The sequence below is a fragment of the Myxine glutinosa genome, chromosome 6 (assembly GCF_964187855.1).
Source record: "Myxine glutinosa chromosome 6, kmMyxGlut1.1, whole genome shotgun sequence".
NCBI classification, from domain to species: Eukaryota; Metazoa; Chordata; class Myxini; order Myxiniformes; family Myxinidae; genus Myxine; species Myxine glutinosa.
This window is the reverse complement of record NC_136266.1, coordinates 18,724,987-18,744,747: the sequence shown is the minus strand read 5'-3', so window position 1 is coordinate 18,744,747 and position 19,761 is coordinate 18,724,987. Positions and strand designations below refer to the sequence as shown.

Genomic DNA, 19,761 nt, shown 5'->3' with positions numbered 1-19,761 from the left:
GGAGCGAAAATCACGGAACGCATTCGGTTGCGTCCGTCCGTACGTGCGGCACGTCTGCATTTTAAAAATAAATTTTATCGGCAACCGTTGGGCCGATTGACACAAAAATTTACCATAATTTACCATAGCCACCGCCTGTCGAACGTTTTCTTCATAATGACGTCATAGGTCACGTAGTATGGACGCCATCTTGGAAAAAGCTTTATACCCCGACCTCCCTGAAACAACTCAAATGGAAAAATTGAAACGTTGCTCATTGTAAACAACTCCCCATGGGGAATAAGATATGTTAATGATGACATCATTGGTGACTTAATTATGACGTCATAATTCGACAAGGACAACACTTAGTCTTATCAGTTTGAAATTTATTGAGCGTGATCTACACAGCAATTATATTAGAGAATATAATTTTAGGATGGAAATTTCTAAATATAGTCACGGGGTCCGGCAGCCATATTGGATCAAAGAAAAAAACGTTCAAAAATATAAGTTGACTGTGCAGGGGAAGTATTCTATGAATCCCATCAAGTTTTGTGAAGTTTTTGGGAACAACGACGATACCCAAAGGTAACTGTTCGTATCAAATGATGATGAATCAGATGAGGATGATGATGATGTCTTGAATAATTGACAATAAAAATATTGCTAACACTTTTTTCTCGATTCGTTTACATAGAACTTATAAAAAGTATGAGAGAGTGGTGAATTACATATAATGAAAACATAAAAAGATGGTTCTATAGATGCCGGAGAGAGGAAGAAAAGAGTGGAAGTGTGCAGTAAGGCAGGATTTTGGGACATTGACCCAGGAATGGGTTGTTGGAAGAACACGTGACCATCCTGGAGGAGAGACGGAGACAGACACAGAGAGACAGAGAGACAGACAGACAGACAGAGAGAAGAGAGAGAGAGAGAGAGAGAGAGAGAGAGAGAGAGAAGAGAGAAAGAGAGAGAAAAAAAAAGGGAGCATTACAGCAGGATCGATGGTAAAAAGTCTAGACTTGTATTTAAGGAGATGTACAAGCCTTGTGATGTTGCCTCATCGTGGAAGATGTCAATAATGTCAAAGCTTTCAATACTACAGGAATCTCAGAGGACAGAAATGTGAAGCACGAATGTCAGGGTAAAAATGAATATTTGTCATCTCTGGACCAATCAGAGACAGCCATGGCCAAAAAGCATGTTGGGTAAATGCATCATGTGATATAGTTGAGCTCGGCCAAAAGGAAATATGCTTGTTTGTATAGAGTTGGCTGAGAGCCATTTCACAGTTGCGGGTAGAACTGCTTCTCTGTGCTGAACTGGCAAAAGCACGTTTTATCTGTGGTTTGACCTTGTGCAAATGTGAAGCCAAGGGTCCATTACATCAGCTTTTGTTCTTATTTTATGCTTCAGTTTCCACTTTTGCCTTCCTTTTGTAGTAAAACAATTTGTATATACATTTGATGCAGTTTGAGTAGAATTTAGAGATCTGCTTGCCTGGTATGAAACATTTCTCTCCATACGTACGTAATTAATAAATTGTCCTTTGTCAACAAAGTGAAAGTAGAAGTATCTACTATATAAGAGAGATGTCTGTCTGTTTGTCTGTGTCGCTATTTTTCTCAGAGATGGCTGAACGGATCTTCGTCAAACTTTGAGGTTCATCATTGAATGCCTCGGAGAGTTTTAGGCAAAAAAAGAAGTTTTTTTTTTTTTTTTTTAAAGAAGTTTTTGTGGGAGTAAAAAAAAAATTTAATAATAATACTAATAATTAAAAAAACCGCTCTATAGTGCCTAAGCTTTTAAAAATTAATGACATATACAAATACACATTCGCCTAAATAAATACAAAACAATCACCAGACATTTGAACACAAATAAATCAAACAATTCCAGAAGTGTATGAAGTTGGTAGTTCGCTTTCTTCTACTTCCTGTTCGGCATCACACTTAATGCAGAAACGGGATGAACGCCACATTCACCAGCATATATTTAACGAAAAGGTGATGAACCCCCTTCCCCCCCTAGTCCCCATACCCCCTATCCCCACCCCTCCTCCCCCGCCCAGCAACGCCGGGTACTTCTGCTAGTCTACTATACAAGAGAGCCGTTGATCTGTCTGTGTGTCTGTGCATGTCGCCATTTTTCTCAGAGTTGCCCAAACGGATCCTCTTCAAACTTTCAGAGGTTCAGAGTGCCTGGGAGTTTTAGGCCAAATTTTTTTTTTTTTTTAAAGAATTAGTTTTTTGGATTAAAAAAAATAAAGAAGCTTTATAGTGCCTAAGCCTTAATTAAAGTTATATACAAGTACACATTTGCATAAATAAATACAAAACAATCACCAGGCATTTGAACACAAATAATAAAACCATTCCGGAAGCGGTCAAAGTTGGTGGTAAGGCTACTTCTTCTGGAACGTATTATTATCTTGAACTTGAGGGTATTACAATTTCCTTCTTTTTTTTTTTTTACTTGTGCTACACTGAGGTTATGAAGCACTCTTTGCATGGGAAAAAATTTCCTGCTTCCCTTCCCCCCCCCCCCCCTCCCCCAAAACGGAGGGGCCTGTCAAAGCCACCCCACCCCCCAAAAATGTATATGTAGTATATCGTTCCCCTTCCCTCCCCCTCCTGATGTTGAGAAAGTAGATTGGAGGCTATGCCAGCTGAGCAAGATGCGAGGCAGAGAAGCCAGCCCAGCAGGGAGTGTACTACTCTACCAAACTGCAGATGAAAGCCTTGTAGGTGGATATGGTGCATCGTCCAAGAAGAGGAGGATGGTGTATAACTGGATGAAACCTTATTGGTTTGTAAGCTGGATGATCTGGTTTTTTCACCCTTCTTGTGAATGGGAGTCGTGATAGCAGATTTCCTGATAAATGTGCAGGTGGCGAAAGGAGGAGGACAGGCTGAAGAGCAGACAAAATGAGAAACAAGGGCAGCAGATCAGGATCTGAGAACAACTGCGTTGGGGGTGGGTGGAATGGGAAGGCAGAGACTGCACCGAGGGTATTCTACTGCAGAGCTGTATGCATAACGGCCAATTGGGTACAAGGTTCAAGGGCTATGCCAGCAGATATGCATTATGGATAGATAGAGGGAATGCATTTCCAGGAAAAGTCCAACATATTCCAATGCAATCTAATAAAGGTAAAACGAAGATGAAAGGGAAAGTGAATTTACAAAATCAAAGTTCAGGGCAGCCAAAGGCACAACAGGGATTGAAGGCATTCTATCTTTAGGATAAAAGGGAGGTAACAACACCAAGCAATAACACTACTGTAGATTCAGCTTATCATCAACTACGTTGCTAGGTAACAAGGCTAACCACAACACAAATACAGCACCAAACTTAAACCGGTCAAATCCTAAATATATCCATAACCCCAATAAAGGGAGCGGGAGACAAGATGGGGAGAGAGAGGGAAGCACACAAGTACAATAGCAGAGAACAGGGACATCGGGAGATCTGTGGGAGGGAGAGGGCTTGGGGAGAGGGGAAAGGGGGCATGGGAATGGGGGGGGGGGGGGGAGGGGAAAGGAACTAAAACGAATGGGGAACGTTGATCGCCATCCCGTCTGTCACTTGTCAGCAAAAGTTGGTGGACGTTTAAGATCTCACGGTATCCTTCGTTATGAGGTGGCGAGTTATCACCGGCACCCTGGCCAAATTCCAGCCCGGACCAATTGCTCGGAAGGCAAAACCACCCAGCATAACCTGTACCAAGAAGCAGCACCAACCCTTGTGGTCCATGTCATGGTGTGTGTATCACAGTCGTACATCGGAAAGCACGAGCCATACTCTGCCCCCCGATGATTGAACATGAACGAACCAAGCAGATTTGAGATGGAAATTTTGGAGGGATGGGAATTTTGTGGGAACTACTCCGTATTCCATGGTACCCATCCCCAAGACTTACCTTTCATCGTATTTTCCCCAAGAAACCCCTAGTGGAATATTTCAGGTCCAGTGGTCTAATGTCCCATCGTACGCGTCGGAAATGGATTCCAATGTTCCGCAGGCCTGAGATTGTTGGTGGAATCGGGTTTTATTTTATTTTTTACCATTTGGGAATGTACATCGTCTACAATGAGAACCTCATGGAGGGGGTCGTACCTGTACTGCATCGCACGTGCACCTGCGGCAAATATGGAATTCAAGAAGACAATTGGGGATGGAAGCAAACCGAACCGAACAGATTGAAAATGTCAAGTTTATATATAGAGCCAAGGTTGTCAGAAACGGCGAAAGCAGATGATGTGAAAACACGTCTAGGTGATGTGAAACCAGGTGCCCATGCTCGCATTTCAAGTAGCGAGCGATTTTATATTAATCAAACTGAACCCACAGCCAATAATTAGTCCGTCTGATGACGTTCCTGGTCCAAATTTAAATAGTATTCCCAACAAACATTAAACATACATACGTTGCCCATCACAACCCAACGACCACCGCTACCGAATCGGCAGGGACAAGTCAATGTACCTGCTGATCCTTCCCCATGGACTCGAGGACGAATGATTCATCACAGAGATCTTGGTGCAGGGGGAACAGCCATTTGGCCCATCAAGCCTGCACTACAATTGGCCCATTCCCACGACAAATTGCCATATAAATAGCCTTTTTAGGGTTTCAAAATAGATTGTACTGTATTGCCTCCAGCACAATGATGGATGCAGGTTATGTTTAAACCGCAGTTTGTCTGTCTGTGAGCATGATACCTCAAAAGGTTGTCGACTGGTTTTGACGAAACTTGGTGGACAGGTTGGCTGTGTGACGATAACAAGTCGATTCGATTTTGGTTCAAGTCCGGAACCACATCCAGATCCGGCCTATCAGTGGATACAAAATGGAAACTGTCCAGCCTGGTAAAGGTATGCACTCTACCGAAGACCGTTCCAATTTTCACCTGTGCTGCATCATCTTGTGCATATCAAACCAAAATTTGTGGGTACACCTCGTCTTTTTTCACAATTCACACCCCTCGACTTTTTTTTTCCACTTCGTCGTGTTACACTTAATTAAAAATGGATGAAATTGAGATTTTTTTTGTCACTGATCCACACACAATACTCCATTAATGTCAAAGTGGATTCTTTTTTTCAGAAATGTTTTTAAAATAATTAAAAATGAAAAGCTGGAATGTCGAGTCAATAAGTATTCAACCCCTTTGCTATGACACTCCACATTAAGCTCAGGTGCATCCAATTTCCTTTTATAATCTTTGGCATGTCTCGACAACTTGATTGGACTCCACCTGTGACCAATTCAATGGATTGGACATCTATATCTATAAAACACAGTTTGTGTGTGTGTGTGTGTGTGTAATGTTACCGATAGACTCCTAAACGGAGAGGCTCACGTACTTGATATTTGGCATAGACATAGCCATTGAGCCTGGGACGAACATGGCCGAGACCATATTTGACGAGATCCATATTTTTTATTCATATTTACCTCAGCGCATTTCAGAGAAGTACCCGCTAATCTCAGCCGGTTCCAGAGCAGCTCGCTGATTCGCTCAGAGCGATCACGTGATGTTCCATTCCCGCCGCCAGACTGATTCGCTCAGAGCGATCATGTGATGTTCCATCCCGTCAAACCTCACACGTTTTTTCACCTTTTATGCGATCGTGTTTTGCATCGATTTTGTGCGATATGAATTAAATGACTTTGAAACAGCTGTGAAACGTCTTTCCACAACCCTTCCGTAACCGATTGGAGCAGTTTATTGCCGCACAAAACGAGATCCGCGAAGCGAGTTGGTCGAGTCGTGCTGACCAAGATGGCGACAACGGCGACTTCACTTTTCACGGAGTATGAGCGTTCTATATATTTTCAATTCAGTGCGCCCGTGATTTGTGGCATAGACATGACCATTGAGCCTTCACGGTGTAATTTGTGCGAGGCCTTTGTCCGAGTGAGCTTGAGTCGAGAGGGCGAATGTACGGGTTGGGAATGTACGAGTCTCCCTTCCCCCCGCCCCGGCAACGCCGGTACTGGAGGACGTCACAGGATCGGTGTCTCCAAAAATCCGCTTCGTGCTGTTGCGAATATGCAGGACTATGTCGCGATTGTTGTGCTGCTCTCCCGACCATGAGAACTGCAACGTCAATGTTGACTGGCCCTCCCCTTCCCTCCCCCCTCCCCCTCCCCCCTCCTCCCTCCCCCCTTTCCCATCCACCCTACCCCCCCCTCCCCCTCCCTTTTCCCCCTCCCCCACCCTTCTCCCGCCCCCCCCCGTTCCCCCCCCCCCCCCCACCCGGCAATGCCGGGTACTTCTGCCGGGTCCCTCCCCCCTCCCTCCCATCCCATCCCTCACCCTCCCCACCCCCCCTCTTCTCCCCTCCCCCCCATTCCCCTCCCATCCCTCACCCTCCCCTCATCTCCCCCCTCCCCCCTCTCCTCCCCTCCCTCCCATCCCAACCCTCCCCCCTCTCCCCTCCCCCCCCTCTTCTCCCCTCCCCCCCATCCCTCACCCTCCCCCCTCCCCCCTCTCCTCCCCTCCCCTTCTCCCCTCCCACCCTTCTCCCCTCCCCCCCCCCTCTTCTCCCCTCCCCTCCCCCACCCGGCAATGCCAGGTACTTCTGCTGGGTCCCTCCCTTCTCCCCCTCCGCCCTCCCATCCCTCACCCCTTTCTCCCCCTCCCCCTTCCCCTCCCCCCCTCCCCATCCCTCACCATCCCCATCCCCCCCTCTTCCTCTCCCCTTCTTCTCCCCTCCCCCCCCATTCCCCTCCCACCCCTCACCCTCCCCATCCCCCCCCTCTTCTCCCCTCTCCCCCTCCCCCTCTTCTCCCCTCCCCCTCTTCTCCCCTCCCCTCTTCTCCCCTCCCCTCCCCTCCCCCACCCGGCAATGCCGGGTACTTCTGCTCGTTATTTATAAAGAAACAAACACACCTTCCTATATAACGTCCCACAGTTGACAGTTCATGTCAGAGCAGAAACTCGACCATGAAGTCCAAGAAACTGTCTGTAGAACTCCGAGATGGAATTGTGAGGAGGCATAGATCTGGGGAAGGGAATAGAACAATTTATAGAGTGTTGAAAGTTCAGAAGAGCACAGCGAGCTCCATCGTCAGGAAATGGAAAGAATATGGAACGACCCAGACTCTTCATAGAGCTGGCCGTCCGACCAAACTGAGCAACCGGGCAAGAAGGACCTTGGACAGAGGTGACCAAGAACCACTCTTTGACAGAACTACAGAGTTCCTTGGCTGAGATGGGAGAACCTTCCAGAAGGACAACAGTCTATGCAGCACTTCACAAATCTAGGCTTTATGGGAGAGTGGCCAGATGGAAGCCAATCCTGAGAAAAAGGAACATGACAGCACAGGTGGAGTTTTCAAAAGTGTGAATGAAAGAATCAGAGCTTGAGGAAAATAATCTGTGGTCTGATGACGATAATTGAACTCTTTGGCCTGAATGTAATGCGCTACCTCTGACGGAAATAGAGCACAGCTCATCACCCATCAAACAGCATCAATACCGTGATGCATGGTGGTGGCAGCATCATGCTATGGGGATGATTTTCAGGGGCAAGAGACTGGCAGACTTGTAAGGAAAGAGGGAACAATTAATGGACCTAAAATACAGGCAAATCCTTGAGGAGAACCTGCTGCAGAGTGCAAAAGATCGCTGACTGTGGTGAAGATTTATGTTTCAACAGAACAATGACCCCAAGCATAAAGCTAAATCAACACTGGAATGGCTTCAGAACAAGAACATGAAAGCCCTTGACTGGCCCAGCCGAAGCCCAGACTTGAATCCCATTGAGAATCTGTGGAAATACTTGAAGATTGCTGTTCACCGTCCTTCCCCATCCAACTTCACAAAGCTTCAACAAATCTGCAAGGAAGAATGGGAGAAATTCCCCAAATCCAGATGTGCAAAGCTGATACACACATACACAAGACTCGAAGCCATAATCGCTGCCAACGCCCTTCAGATATATGACACAGGGGGTTGAATACTTATGTAAATGAAATATTTATGTATTGCATTTTTAATTATTTTGAGATAAATTCTAAAAGAAATAAATTCCACTGCCATTATGGGGTATCGTGTGGATCAGTGACAAAAAAACAACTCAATTCAATCTATCTTAAATTCAAGCTGTAATGCAACAAAACGTGAAAAGGTCAAGGGATGTGAAAACTTTCTGAAGGCACTGTATTCAACTCAAAAAATTAACGTCCAGAGTGCAAGGACACACCATCAGTGTCCCAACCAAAGTTCACACCTCGTACACTCCCACATTCAATTAAACTTCGTTTTTCGATCATCACACAAATCCACAAGAGTAGAGGTAAACAAAAGACGTTCTTTTTATTGACGTTACACATGGTTAAAAGTTTTCTACAATTCGAGCAAGCAAAGCAGCAATTTCCCCAATATGGGAGCATTCATCGATGATCATTATTGCATTGGAATTCCACATATTCTACGAGGTAGTACATTCATATCAAAATGGAACCTCCTCTGTACATTTCGCAAATCGTACCTTGGCACGTGGAGTGCGGTTATGGTATCTAAAACATTACGTGGCGAAACATACCGTTGCTAATACTGCGGCCGTGTTGTTGCCTTTTTCTAGGAAGGCACGACTTCGGATTGCGTTGCCATTCCCAATCTCTGGCGGGGTAAAGATTGCTGCAAACCATCCAAACATTTCCAAAATTCCAACCTTTTTCGACCTTTGGGATTCGGAGCACTTATTCGGGCGGACATCTATATTCCAAGGCATGAAGGCATTAAGGATGTAACGCCAAAATCATTCCAAAGCCACATACAGAAGAGTTATTGTTGTGTAAATGCCACGGAAGATGCATCGTTTTACATCACGTTGTGTCTGTATGCAATCACCCGAGAACAACCAGGGATGCAAACCATAAAATCCAAGAGGTGAGTGGTACACATTTATGATCCATCCACAAGAATCGAAGAGCAAAGATAAAGTTTCTAATTGATGAAGTACAACGACTGGGGCTGTAATGGACAGCGGGGTACAGATAAAGTTTCAGCCCACCCCTCGGCCCCCCCAAAAAGGCATTTTTAGTGAAGCAGACCCCGTCTCTCCTGTGGTCTCGATTTCTATGGTATATGCAGCCATAGAAAATATATATATAATTACAATCAAATGTGCTTTCCATGCATAGCAATTGAGGAACATTCATGGCATACCTTAGTAGTAACTCCTTCTCTAGCTCGGATAAGACCTTTCAACATGGCACCGTAAAGACAAACTGCCTGGTTACTACGATACAAATTCTTCTTTCCTGGTAAAATACAGGTGTGAGAAATCAGTAGTTACAACATTGTACGTATTTGGCTGCCCACCTATCTCAACATTCATTATCCAGATCGGCATCACACTCGCAAAACCAAAATCGTCTGTGTATGCAAATCATGCAAAGGCCACGCCTCTTAAATAACCACGCCCTTTAAATGGCCACGCCCTAAACAAGTCTAAGGCCTCAAAAAGCAAGAGTACATTGCAAATAGGAGTATTTTTCATTCATGGGTAAAACAGTCATACACCAAAGCAAAGCAAGGGCGGGCATCGGTTCAGCAATGCTCCGACTCCATACACCAGTTACACTCGGGTTTACCACGAGATGGTCTCGATCGCGGAAATGTATTTAATAAAACCCTCAGATAAAAGTCATTTACAAAAGTTTCCAAGACCTGACATAAAATGATCCCGTGGGAATAGGAGAATACATGTACAAGACGAATTATATAAAACTGAAGGAAAATAAGAATATTCAGCAAAAAAAAAAAAATAGTCCTCAATATTTCATTAGAAATCGAAATTGGAACTGAAAAGTCTGTGCAGACAACAAATCCATAGATTTGGTCACAAGAAATGCATGGAGCTACCACGCCGTTAAAACAATAAAAACAGGAAAGATTATTCTCTCTTTATTGATGAATCTGCAGTAAAGTCGAGCTATTTAGGGCCCAGACACCACACCATGAGACAATGAGACATCAAGCAATATGGCAGCTGCACCGTCCAACGACATGGCCGAGTACGGGTGGTGCAACGACAACAGACGATGAGCAAGAGTGTTTAAACTCGGTGAGTTGTGATATTTGGCAAAGAAAATACCGTCTGGAACGTCAGACCATTTTGTGCGTCAATCTTACAATCGGTGAGCAAAAACCCCCCAAAAAATGGCACCAATGGTCATCATCGCTAAACAGAATTAGACGTCGCTCCTGTTTTTTGATCGATTGCAATGTGGTATGTAAATAAATGGAAGACTCAAAACGCCGATACTGCCGAATAGAGCAACGTCCTGCAACACAACGCATCCTTTGGTTCGCCCTGATTGGGTAACACTAATTGGATGTATTGATGAGAAAAATTCAAAAGCAAAAACCGTCGGCAGTAAACGTTCTCAACATCTACATGCACTTGATGAATGTCTGCTATGTTGTGCAAGCCCATTTTTGATCGATAGTAAACCTTGAAAAGAGGAGGCCATTGTGCGCTTCTATTATGACCAAATTTCAAACACCCTTGCCTCAATCACTCAGGAGGGCGGCGAGGGGGGGTGTCGGGGGGGGGGGGGAACTGCAGGACGCAACTGAATTCTGATCAAATAAAGATTCAGTAGATCGATACGTAGCAAATTTCCACCAACATTGAATGGATTAACAAAAGGAAAAAAATTCAATGAACCTACATGGGTACCTCATCAAGAGGAGGTACCAAGCTTTACTCAATACTGAAGAAGCCATAAAAACGTCCATTTCCTAGCAACTCTATACTCCTCATAGCTGCAACTCGGAGCCTTCCACGAGCGTGCTGCAGAGCTCCTCGCCACGCTTGCGCGAGCCACTGCGGCGGACGGCATCGCCTCGGATGTACGGCTGGTTCCTCAGGTCTGGGGTTGCGGAAGGGATAAAAGGTGGTTTTGCACACAGGAGGGGCCAAAGTTAGAAAGGGATATCTGGGCTAGAAGATGGGAAGTGGTAAAGGAGACACCATGCAAAGTTTCACAAAAACAGTCGTGGCACGAAGGAGGAAATCAAAATGAAAAATGAAACGAAAGTTGCGCATCCCACGGCATGCAAGAGCAACCTGTGCCTCCAACATGAGAAAGCACAGGTAGGAAACAAAGTCCACTCTTCGAACAAGAAAAAGCTCAAGACCAATTCCCAAAAGAGTAATGGCATTCCATTTCTAAATACCCCTTTCATCAATTTGCCTCGTTTGTATTTACGATTCTGTGGGATGCCACATGGTAATAATCATGGTTTTATTGCTCAGTGCTTTCAAATCTGAGCAGCTTTTAAAGGGGAAAAATAGTCTCTCTACATAAGTCATCAGCTAATTCATGTTGGTGGCCTTCAGGTTGCGTCGGTGTAAGGAGAAAAATTCACTGAAGCCCTTTACAAATGAGTTTGCCAGGCTTGTGGCATGGTGGTCACTGGATCAGGTTGCAATGCTGGTGAGACTCGTCTCTTCTGGAAGAATATGCCAAAAATGCATTCCTACCATTCAGGAATAAACTTTTGTCACTGAATAAAAGTATAAAAGGAAAACCATCACCGATCCTTTGTGAAATGCTCTCAGGAAAGATAAACCGAATGTCATTATCGCGTCGCCTGCTCGCAACATGAAGACGGCGTTTTGCATGTGTGTGTGTGTGTGTGTGTGTGTATATGTGTGTGTATGTGTGTATGTATATGTGTGTATGTGTGTGTGTGTATGTGTGTGTATGTGTGTGTGTGTGTGTGGTGTGTGTGTGTGTATGTATGTGTATGTGTGTATGTATATGTGTGTGTGTGTGTGTATATGAGTATGTGTATGTGTGTGTGTGTGTGTGTGTGTGTATATGTGTGTATGTGTGTGTGTGTGTGTGTGTATGTGTGTGTATGTGTGTATGTATATGTGTGTATGTGTGTGTGTGTGTATGAGTATGTGTGTGTGTGTGTGTGTGTGTGTGTGTATGTGTGTATGTGTGTATGTGTGTATGTGTGTGTGTATGTGTGTATGTGTGTATGTGTGTATGTGTGTGTGTATGTACATGTAAGTTGTTTTTGCCTGCTATCCACACACGTGGGTGGGCATCAGGAGATGGAACGGAGACCTAAACAGGGCACAGCTTCTTTTTTTAACCATTTGAACATGTCAAATTTTCAACACCTTCATTATGAGAACATGGAAAAGACTAATAATTAAATTGCACTTTTTAATTTTAATTACCCACGTTGTACATTTTAATATTATTTTATTTTTAGTTATGTTTTCACCCGTTTGTCTGTGTATCTGTGAGCAGGATATGTCAAAGGTTATGGACGAATTCGGAAAAAATGGTGAACAGGTTGGATGTGTGACAAGCACACAATGATTAGATTTTTGTGAAAATCCAAAACCGAATATACGAGAATTTTCTAAGTCATTCTTAACATGGGGCCAAAAATTATATATAGCATGGTATTTCAAGAAGTTGAGAACAGATTATGGAGAAAAATAAAAAAGAGGAAAAAAAACAAACAAAAAAAACGGTGGATACGTTGGGTCGGTGAGAAGAACAAGCCCAATAGATTTTGGTTCAGGTACGGATCCAGATCCGGCCTATCAGTGGGATACAAAGCAAACTTCAGCCTGGCAGGGTTACTTGCTCTGCCGAGTGCTGTTATCATTTTAAAATGTTGTTTTAGTCAAGTTAAGTTGGAGTACAAAGCGGATGCAGATGGGATTTGCATTTTCAGATGTTTTCTTGGCGTTACTGTTCTTGTTGGAAAAACCTAATAAAAGTTCCCATCTCCTCCACAATTTTTGAAAATCTTGGGATATTATAAGGTTTATATCTGGGCCATGCTGCTTTCTGTATATATTTGCATATAAATGTAAAACAAACAAATCCATTATCATAAATAGAGGTTGTGTGGCTGTAGCTATGTCACCAATATTCATTTGTCAATTGGTCATGGCACTGACCAATTGGGGGCGACCGTTTTTCCCAACATCGTTACTTGTGTCTCGTGTCACGTCTATCCACGTCAGCAAAAAATGGCCCATCAAAATAGTGCTGCAAATCGCACAGTTTCCTCACCTCTTGTTTCCTCACGTCTCACATCGGTGATTTGATATGTTGATAAATAAAAATTATAAAAATGACAAATTTTAAAATGCATCTTTAAAACTGCCGCAGCACATTGCCCACTAAAGGTGGGCTGAGAAGGGTACTCCCACCCATAGGACATGGGTGCCCGCTAGTCTACCAAATGTAACATTGCACAAACCTGGGAGGAAGAATATTCAAGAAGCGAAGGGCCCGTATTAATGCGAGTTATGCATTCGTCAAAATGAGAATGACTGACTGGACAACAAATAGCCATACTTCACCCTTGGTTTATAAAACTTATTTTTGCGAAATTCTTTCGAAGATTCAGGAAGTCAAGTCTTCCTGAAAGGAAGCAAAAGTGCTGAACTCCATTTCCAAGTGCTACGCATGGATGTAAATCTGTATCTGGACCTCAGAGAGGAGGACAGTAGAGGTTAAAGTGTTAAATTGGATATTAACCTCACTATTTGCTGGAGAAAGCAAGTAAAATGCATAGAATATAATTTGTGGTGAAATGGCAAATCCATGCATCCAATGCAGAACAGAAAATAAGCAACAAAGATGAAAATGATCACGTGGTAAGGTAAGATGTGCAGCAAATGCATGCAGACCCATTTCGGAAACACCATGCGGTTAGTGCTTAGGGACAGGAAGGAAGAGATTGAGAAGGTGATTCTGGGTCATCAGAGAGTGGGAGTAGGAGGGAGATGCGCTTGGCACTGCGTGCTGTAAACGGAATGAACTTCAAGGCTGGTGGAGTCCAGAGAGACAGCATGAGGGAAGCAGGAAAATACAAGAAGACAGTTTTCATGAGCCTTAAAAAGACCGCAAGAATAATAGGAGCAATAGAAGGTTGAACCGCTCCAAATAGCCAAAATTTACTAAATTCAACACCAGTCTTGTTTTTCAAGAGAAAGAGCCAAAAGAAGAAATTCTTTGCAGCCTAAATATTGCCACCCAGAGTCCTTCCTGTGATTGATAGAAACATGTACAAGCTCCGCCATCCGTCTTGGATATTGGTACAGAGAAAGGAAAAATTCTTGCCAGGAGTTTATTGCTTCGCAGATCATTTGATTTGGGGCAGATAATGACATAAGCACAGTAGGAGCAGAAAAATCATTCTCGACCTACACTTGTAGGCACAAGGTTCATCATGGCCAATCACATTGGGTGCATCAATTAGCTCCCACTCTATCCCACCTACCCTCGGATACATTAAATTGGAGGAAAATTGCAAACCCATCAATTTAGTGGCAGTCTAGGGGGCGAGTATACAGGACTGGTGACAGCAGTTTTAACAATTTAGATTTCAAGCTTCTTCAAACCGAGCGGGAACCATAAGAATTAGCACGTCGGTGTCGGATTGCGAGCAAGCATCCAATTGGCTCATCAAAGAGCTTTAACAAAGATTGGCATTGCTTGCCCAACAATTTGCTGATCTACATGGGCTCGATAAACGCTGCGGATGGAAAAGGCAGCACAAACCAAAAAAATTAAATTAAAACGAAACATTTTCAGGACAACGATCGATCGTCAAAAGGTCTTCAAAATGACCCTCATGGTGAAGGCACACAAGCCAAGCAGCGTTGCATTTCCGTTTGCATCCCATCGTTCCGACTGAGCATTTTCTCATGAAATAGATAAGGAGCAAGATCGTGCCGGCGGCTTGAAAATGTCCAATTATCAACCATGGCTCTACCCTAAACTACCCACACATCAATGATCGTGTCATGGATAGCCCCACCCCACCCTGCCCACACGCTTATGATCATGTCTAACTCAAGCCTGCCCACCCACGTACCAGTAATTATGTCTTCAATAGCTCCGTCCTTTCCTTCATACACAATACGTTCCTTCGCTTGCTGCTTTCTCTTCAACTCCGAAATGAGGTCCAGCTGTGGACGACGTGCTAGCGTCACCTGGAAAGGCAGAAGGGGGTTAACGACATCACAAAGTTTTTGCATCCTCGAAACACTAGTTATTGAGAAAGGTGTGGAAAAAGAAACACCAGTTACTATTTAGGACAGAAACCCAGGAACGAAAAAAAAAAAAAGACTAAAACAACACATCTATTATTTGCAGGTGACCTTTACCTTACCTTGCCATCATTACCACCGACTTCCTGCGCCTCTTTTTGCTTATCCGCCTGCTCTTGTTTTTTCCGAGCTTCATTGCTCTGCTCCGCTTTCTGCCAAAAATACATACATGTTTAAATCTCACATTGCATCGTTGCAACAATCTTTTTTTCCAATTGCATCAGTGCTACCAGAAACCCAATGGCCTTCTCAACAAAGCAGCAGCGTGACGTGTGCACATACTGACTGCATGTGCAATTGAGCCCCCGGAGCAGGGTGTCACGTGCTGTAATGGCCTTGTTGTCCAATTAGAAGTTACAAATCCCAGAGATGCACAGCCGCGAACATTTCTTTCAAAAGTAGAAATCATCAACTCAAATCGCCAGCGATCTGGAAGGTCTTAAGGCACCATTTGCATGTGTTGTGTGGCATTAAAAAAAAACGATGTAATTAAATTAAATAAATACAAAATGTGCTCTTGTGGTAAAAACAGAAACATGTGCTGGCACTTGGTTATTACAGAGGTTCAGGATGAGGGATCTGGAAAAAGATGTTCGGGATCAATAATACTCCTTACATTATTGATACTAGGGCATGCCCGTACTATATATAAGCTAGGACGTGCCCGTACGTGGGTGCCCGTTCCTTGCCAAAAAAAAAAAAAAAAAAAAAATTTGTGTAGGGGTGTGTGTGTGTAAACATCCTAGGGCGTGCCCGTACGTGGGTGCAAAAAAACATGCGTGCAAACAACAACAAAAAAAAACTTTGAAACCACGTGGCAGTAACGACCACAGAACCCCCCCCCCCTCTATTTACATGAATGGTTTGGTCCATTCGCAACGACCACAGAACCCCCCCCCTCTATTTACATGCAATGGTTTGGTCCATTCGCAACGCCAAAGCGAACGGCGAACGGCTAAATCGCCATAGCTCGGTAAGTACTTGTCCGATTAATTTCAAACCTTGAAAAGGCACATCCTCGGGTCCCCAGCAATATACCTGGCAAGTTTAAAGTATATCGGACCCGTGGTTGTCGAGAAACAGCGGTCACAGACAGACAAACACACACACACACACACACACACACACACACACACACACACACACACACACACACACACACACACACACACACACACACACACACACACACACACACACACACACACACACATTAGTGGAATTATAGATAGATGGCAGGGCTACTCAAATCTTACACGTTTCATTGGAGATGTTGTACGAATAGTTATGACAATCAAGAACAATCAAGTGCGCATCTAGTGAGCATCTGGTGAGCATCACATCACAATGACCTTGCAATTGAAAAAGGAGCGTCATTCCATGAGAACTACAACGGCACTCGGTAGAGAGCATACCTCCGCCAGGCTGAAGAGTTTACGTTTTGCATACCAATGATGGGCTGGATCTGCATCCTGACCTGAACCAAAATCAAAACCAAAAACCAACCAACAAAAATCCAAAATTCCCCCCAAGCCCTCTCCCTCCCACAGATCTCCCGATGTCCCTGTTCTCTGCTGTTGTACTTGTGTGCTTCCCTCTCTCTCCCCATCCTAGCAGTGTCCATGTGGTTTTTTTTTTTTACCTCTCCCACTCCACCCACTTCCCATGCTCCCCCCAACCCCCACCCCACCAAGCCCTCTTCCTCCCACAGATCTCCCAATGTCCCTGTTCTCTGCTGTTGTACGTGTGTGCTTCCCTCTCTCTCTCTCCATCTTGTGTTCCGCTCCCTTTATTGTATGTTTTGTGTCAGTTTGTCCTTTTTTGTGATTGATGCTCTTACACGAGCCTCGATCTTGTATACAAATATATATATATATATATATATATATATATATATATATATATATATATACAGTATATATATATCTATATATATATATATATATATATATATATATATATATATATATATATATATATATATATATATAATCTATGCTTGTTCTTGTCACCTACCGGACTCATCCACCAAGTTTTGTCATAATCCATCCACAACCTCTTAAAATACCATGCTATCGATATAGTTGGGCCCCATCTCCCAATTGTGAAGAATCAGTACAAAATTCTCAGATCCAGATCTTCACCAAAAACGAATCACTTCGTCCCTGTCGCACGCCCAACCTGACCAAGTTTCATCCAAATCCATCCATGACTCTTCGAGGTAGCCCAATCGCAGACAGACAAACGGGAGTGAACGCACAACCCACGTCCAAACCAAAAGGTAATAAAATAAAAGCATTATGATCGAGTGTCGCTTCTAAAGCATCACGGCGTTCCACAAGCATGTCACTCCCAATCGCCAACAATGCGACTACAATAGTCCACCAACTGCATCGCTTCATCACAGATCACTCGGTCTGGCTTTCATTGAAGAAGAGGAAGCGCATCAACTAAAAAAAAAAGTTGCAGGTCGTTTCACTTGGATTTCTGAAATCGGAAAACTGGCATAAAATCGTTCTTTCGAAATAAAAGTTTGCATGTCGATTTAACAATCTATTGTGGAGTTGTGAAAATGAACTCAAATATTATAGCAAATCTAATCATGTGGGTGTGCGTTTCTAATTATGATGCGATCGTGGTTCGTACGTTTGCATGAAGTCCATTACAACCTGGCGCACATTCCTCCTCTTCTTTTGTATTTAGTGCATAGCTGCAAATAGCTAAATTTCCTGCTGTGCTCTAATGCAGAACCCTCCGCAGGTTAGGGCAAGAACTTGGCATTTGTTCAGGGTGCCGGCAATAGCTCGCCTGAAAGACACTGTGGGATTATAAGATCCACCCACTCATGCCAACAGATGGAACACCCAGTTTAACCAATCCCAGCAGATGGGACACCCAGTCCATCCGAGGAACAGCACACACACACATGGATGCCTCGCCCTGCATGCAAAACACCATGATGACAGTTTATAACTGGGCCAAGATTAAAACTCGGGCTAGATAGCTCAGAGAAGAGTACGACTACCTCTTGGCGAGCTCATTCATACCGATTCAGAAGGTGGAGCAATTCACAAATTAAAGCGCAAAAAAAATTATTTTGTTGCTACTCCACAACAGGAAAGAATCACCAATTTGGTCACCAGGAGGCAAATACAGCCACCACTGACCTATTCCCCTCTCACACAGACCCTTATACTTTTGATACCCGGTTGCCCTTCATCTGCATCAAAGTGTGTGGCACACCGACGGACCAGATTACGCACGCACAGATGGAATGGCACCAAATGAACAAACCCATTTATAGTGAAAGCGTACAGCACATGGCACAGCAGGACAGAAGTGAATGGCGATTATTAAAGGATATTTCACAATGTAGGAGAAGCACAGTATTGTCGTGTCCCTGGGGTTAACACCCTAAGAGGACGAATGCCGGAAACAAGCATCAACTCCGAGGTGTATTTCAAACTTGGCGGGATTATCTTTTCGCGGGCGTGGGAAGATTCGAAGTCTTACCTGATTGGACGGCCGACACTGGGTTAATCCGAACCCACAAACAAAGAAACGAAACAAGACAAGAAATTGAAATTCAACAAATAATGATTTAATGAAAATAATGCAAGCACAATAAAAATGTTGTGGTAAAAACGAATAGTAATAGGCTAAGGTGAGGGACCCTCCATGTGGACTCAATTACAGACACAGGGAGAAATAAAAGAAAATAAAATGATTTAGTAATCGGCTGGCACTCAACTTTGCAGTTCAACCGAGGGCTTGCAGACGTCTGTCGCCTTCAAACCACTGCGCGGGAAGCGCACAAAATGGCGTGGTCACGCTCCTCGATGTCCCAACGTGAGGTACTTCTCACGATGCTGACTGCCCCAAACCTCTCTTGTTCAGTCTCTTTCCACAAGCACACACGAGCCAAAGATGCACCACAGCCCGCAACCAAGCCAGAACAAAGAGAAAATGCGACTGCCTCCAACGAACCCCAGGACCAGAAGAAGCAAATGGCGACTGCCTCCAACAAACGCCAGGACCAGAAGGAGAGAGCAAAAGACAACGCAGCCGTCCTCGTTGAAAGCAAGCACAAAAAAACCAAAAAAACCAAGATGGCGAGACGGCGTCTTCTTCTCCTTCAGCTCTCGAATGTTCCACGCTGACGTCACACTCTGTCCAATCACCGAGCTCTACTCGATTATCCTACCACGCCTCCAACAATCATGAAGGCTGGGGCGTAGCCTCCTCGTTTCAAGTCGTCGGAGGGGGTAGGGGGCGGAGTCTCGTCACCACTTGGGAATGTTCGGATGACGTCGGTGTTTTCTTGCGAATTGGCAAATGCGGTTTCTGTCGGCCCTGACAGGGTTGTGAGCGCACGAGTTCCATTACAGCGCTAACGTAACACTGATCCCTCGATTTCCTGGCTGGCCGAATGTAATAAAACCAAAGGAAGACCACAGGAGGCAAATTACACACTGGGGAATTAATCTTTAAGCACTAGAATTAATTAGCACAAAGCCACGCCCCTTATGGCGACATGCAAACACTCTTACCCAGAGAGACGGCCTACTTACGTGCATCGAGACGGTTTCTTCTTGGCATACGGATCATTCCAAACCTACACGATTCTAACTTTCCTAAGGTATTCCATGCCTACCCC

At 44.2% G+C, this 19,761-nt stretch overlaps 1 protein-coding gene across 2 annotated transcripts in view; it reads right to left on the bottom strand.

The window, feature by feature from the left end:
- Positions 1 to 8,286: 8,286 nt before the first annotated feature.
- The window catches only part of LOC137429631 (formin-like protein 2), a 220,863-nt gene continuing 209,388 nt past the window's right edge, over positions 8,287 to 19,761 (bottom strand). For both annotated transcript variants that reach the window (XM_078779657.1, XM_078779658.1), the window contains exons 25-27: positions 15,167 to 15,256; positions 14,870 to 14,987; positions 8,287 to 10,878 (exon numbers count right to left, since the gene is read on the bottom strand). In XM_078779657.1, coding sequence (XP_078635783.1) covers positions 10,766 to 10,878; positions 14,870 to 14,987; positions 15,167 to 15,256 — 321 coding nt within the window. In that variant the 3' untranslated portion in view covers positions 8,287 to 10,765. The remainder of the gene's footprint in view (positions 10,879 to 14,869; positions 14,988 to 15,166; positions 15,257 to 19,761) is intronic.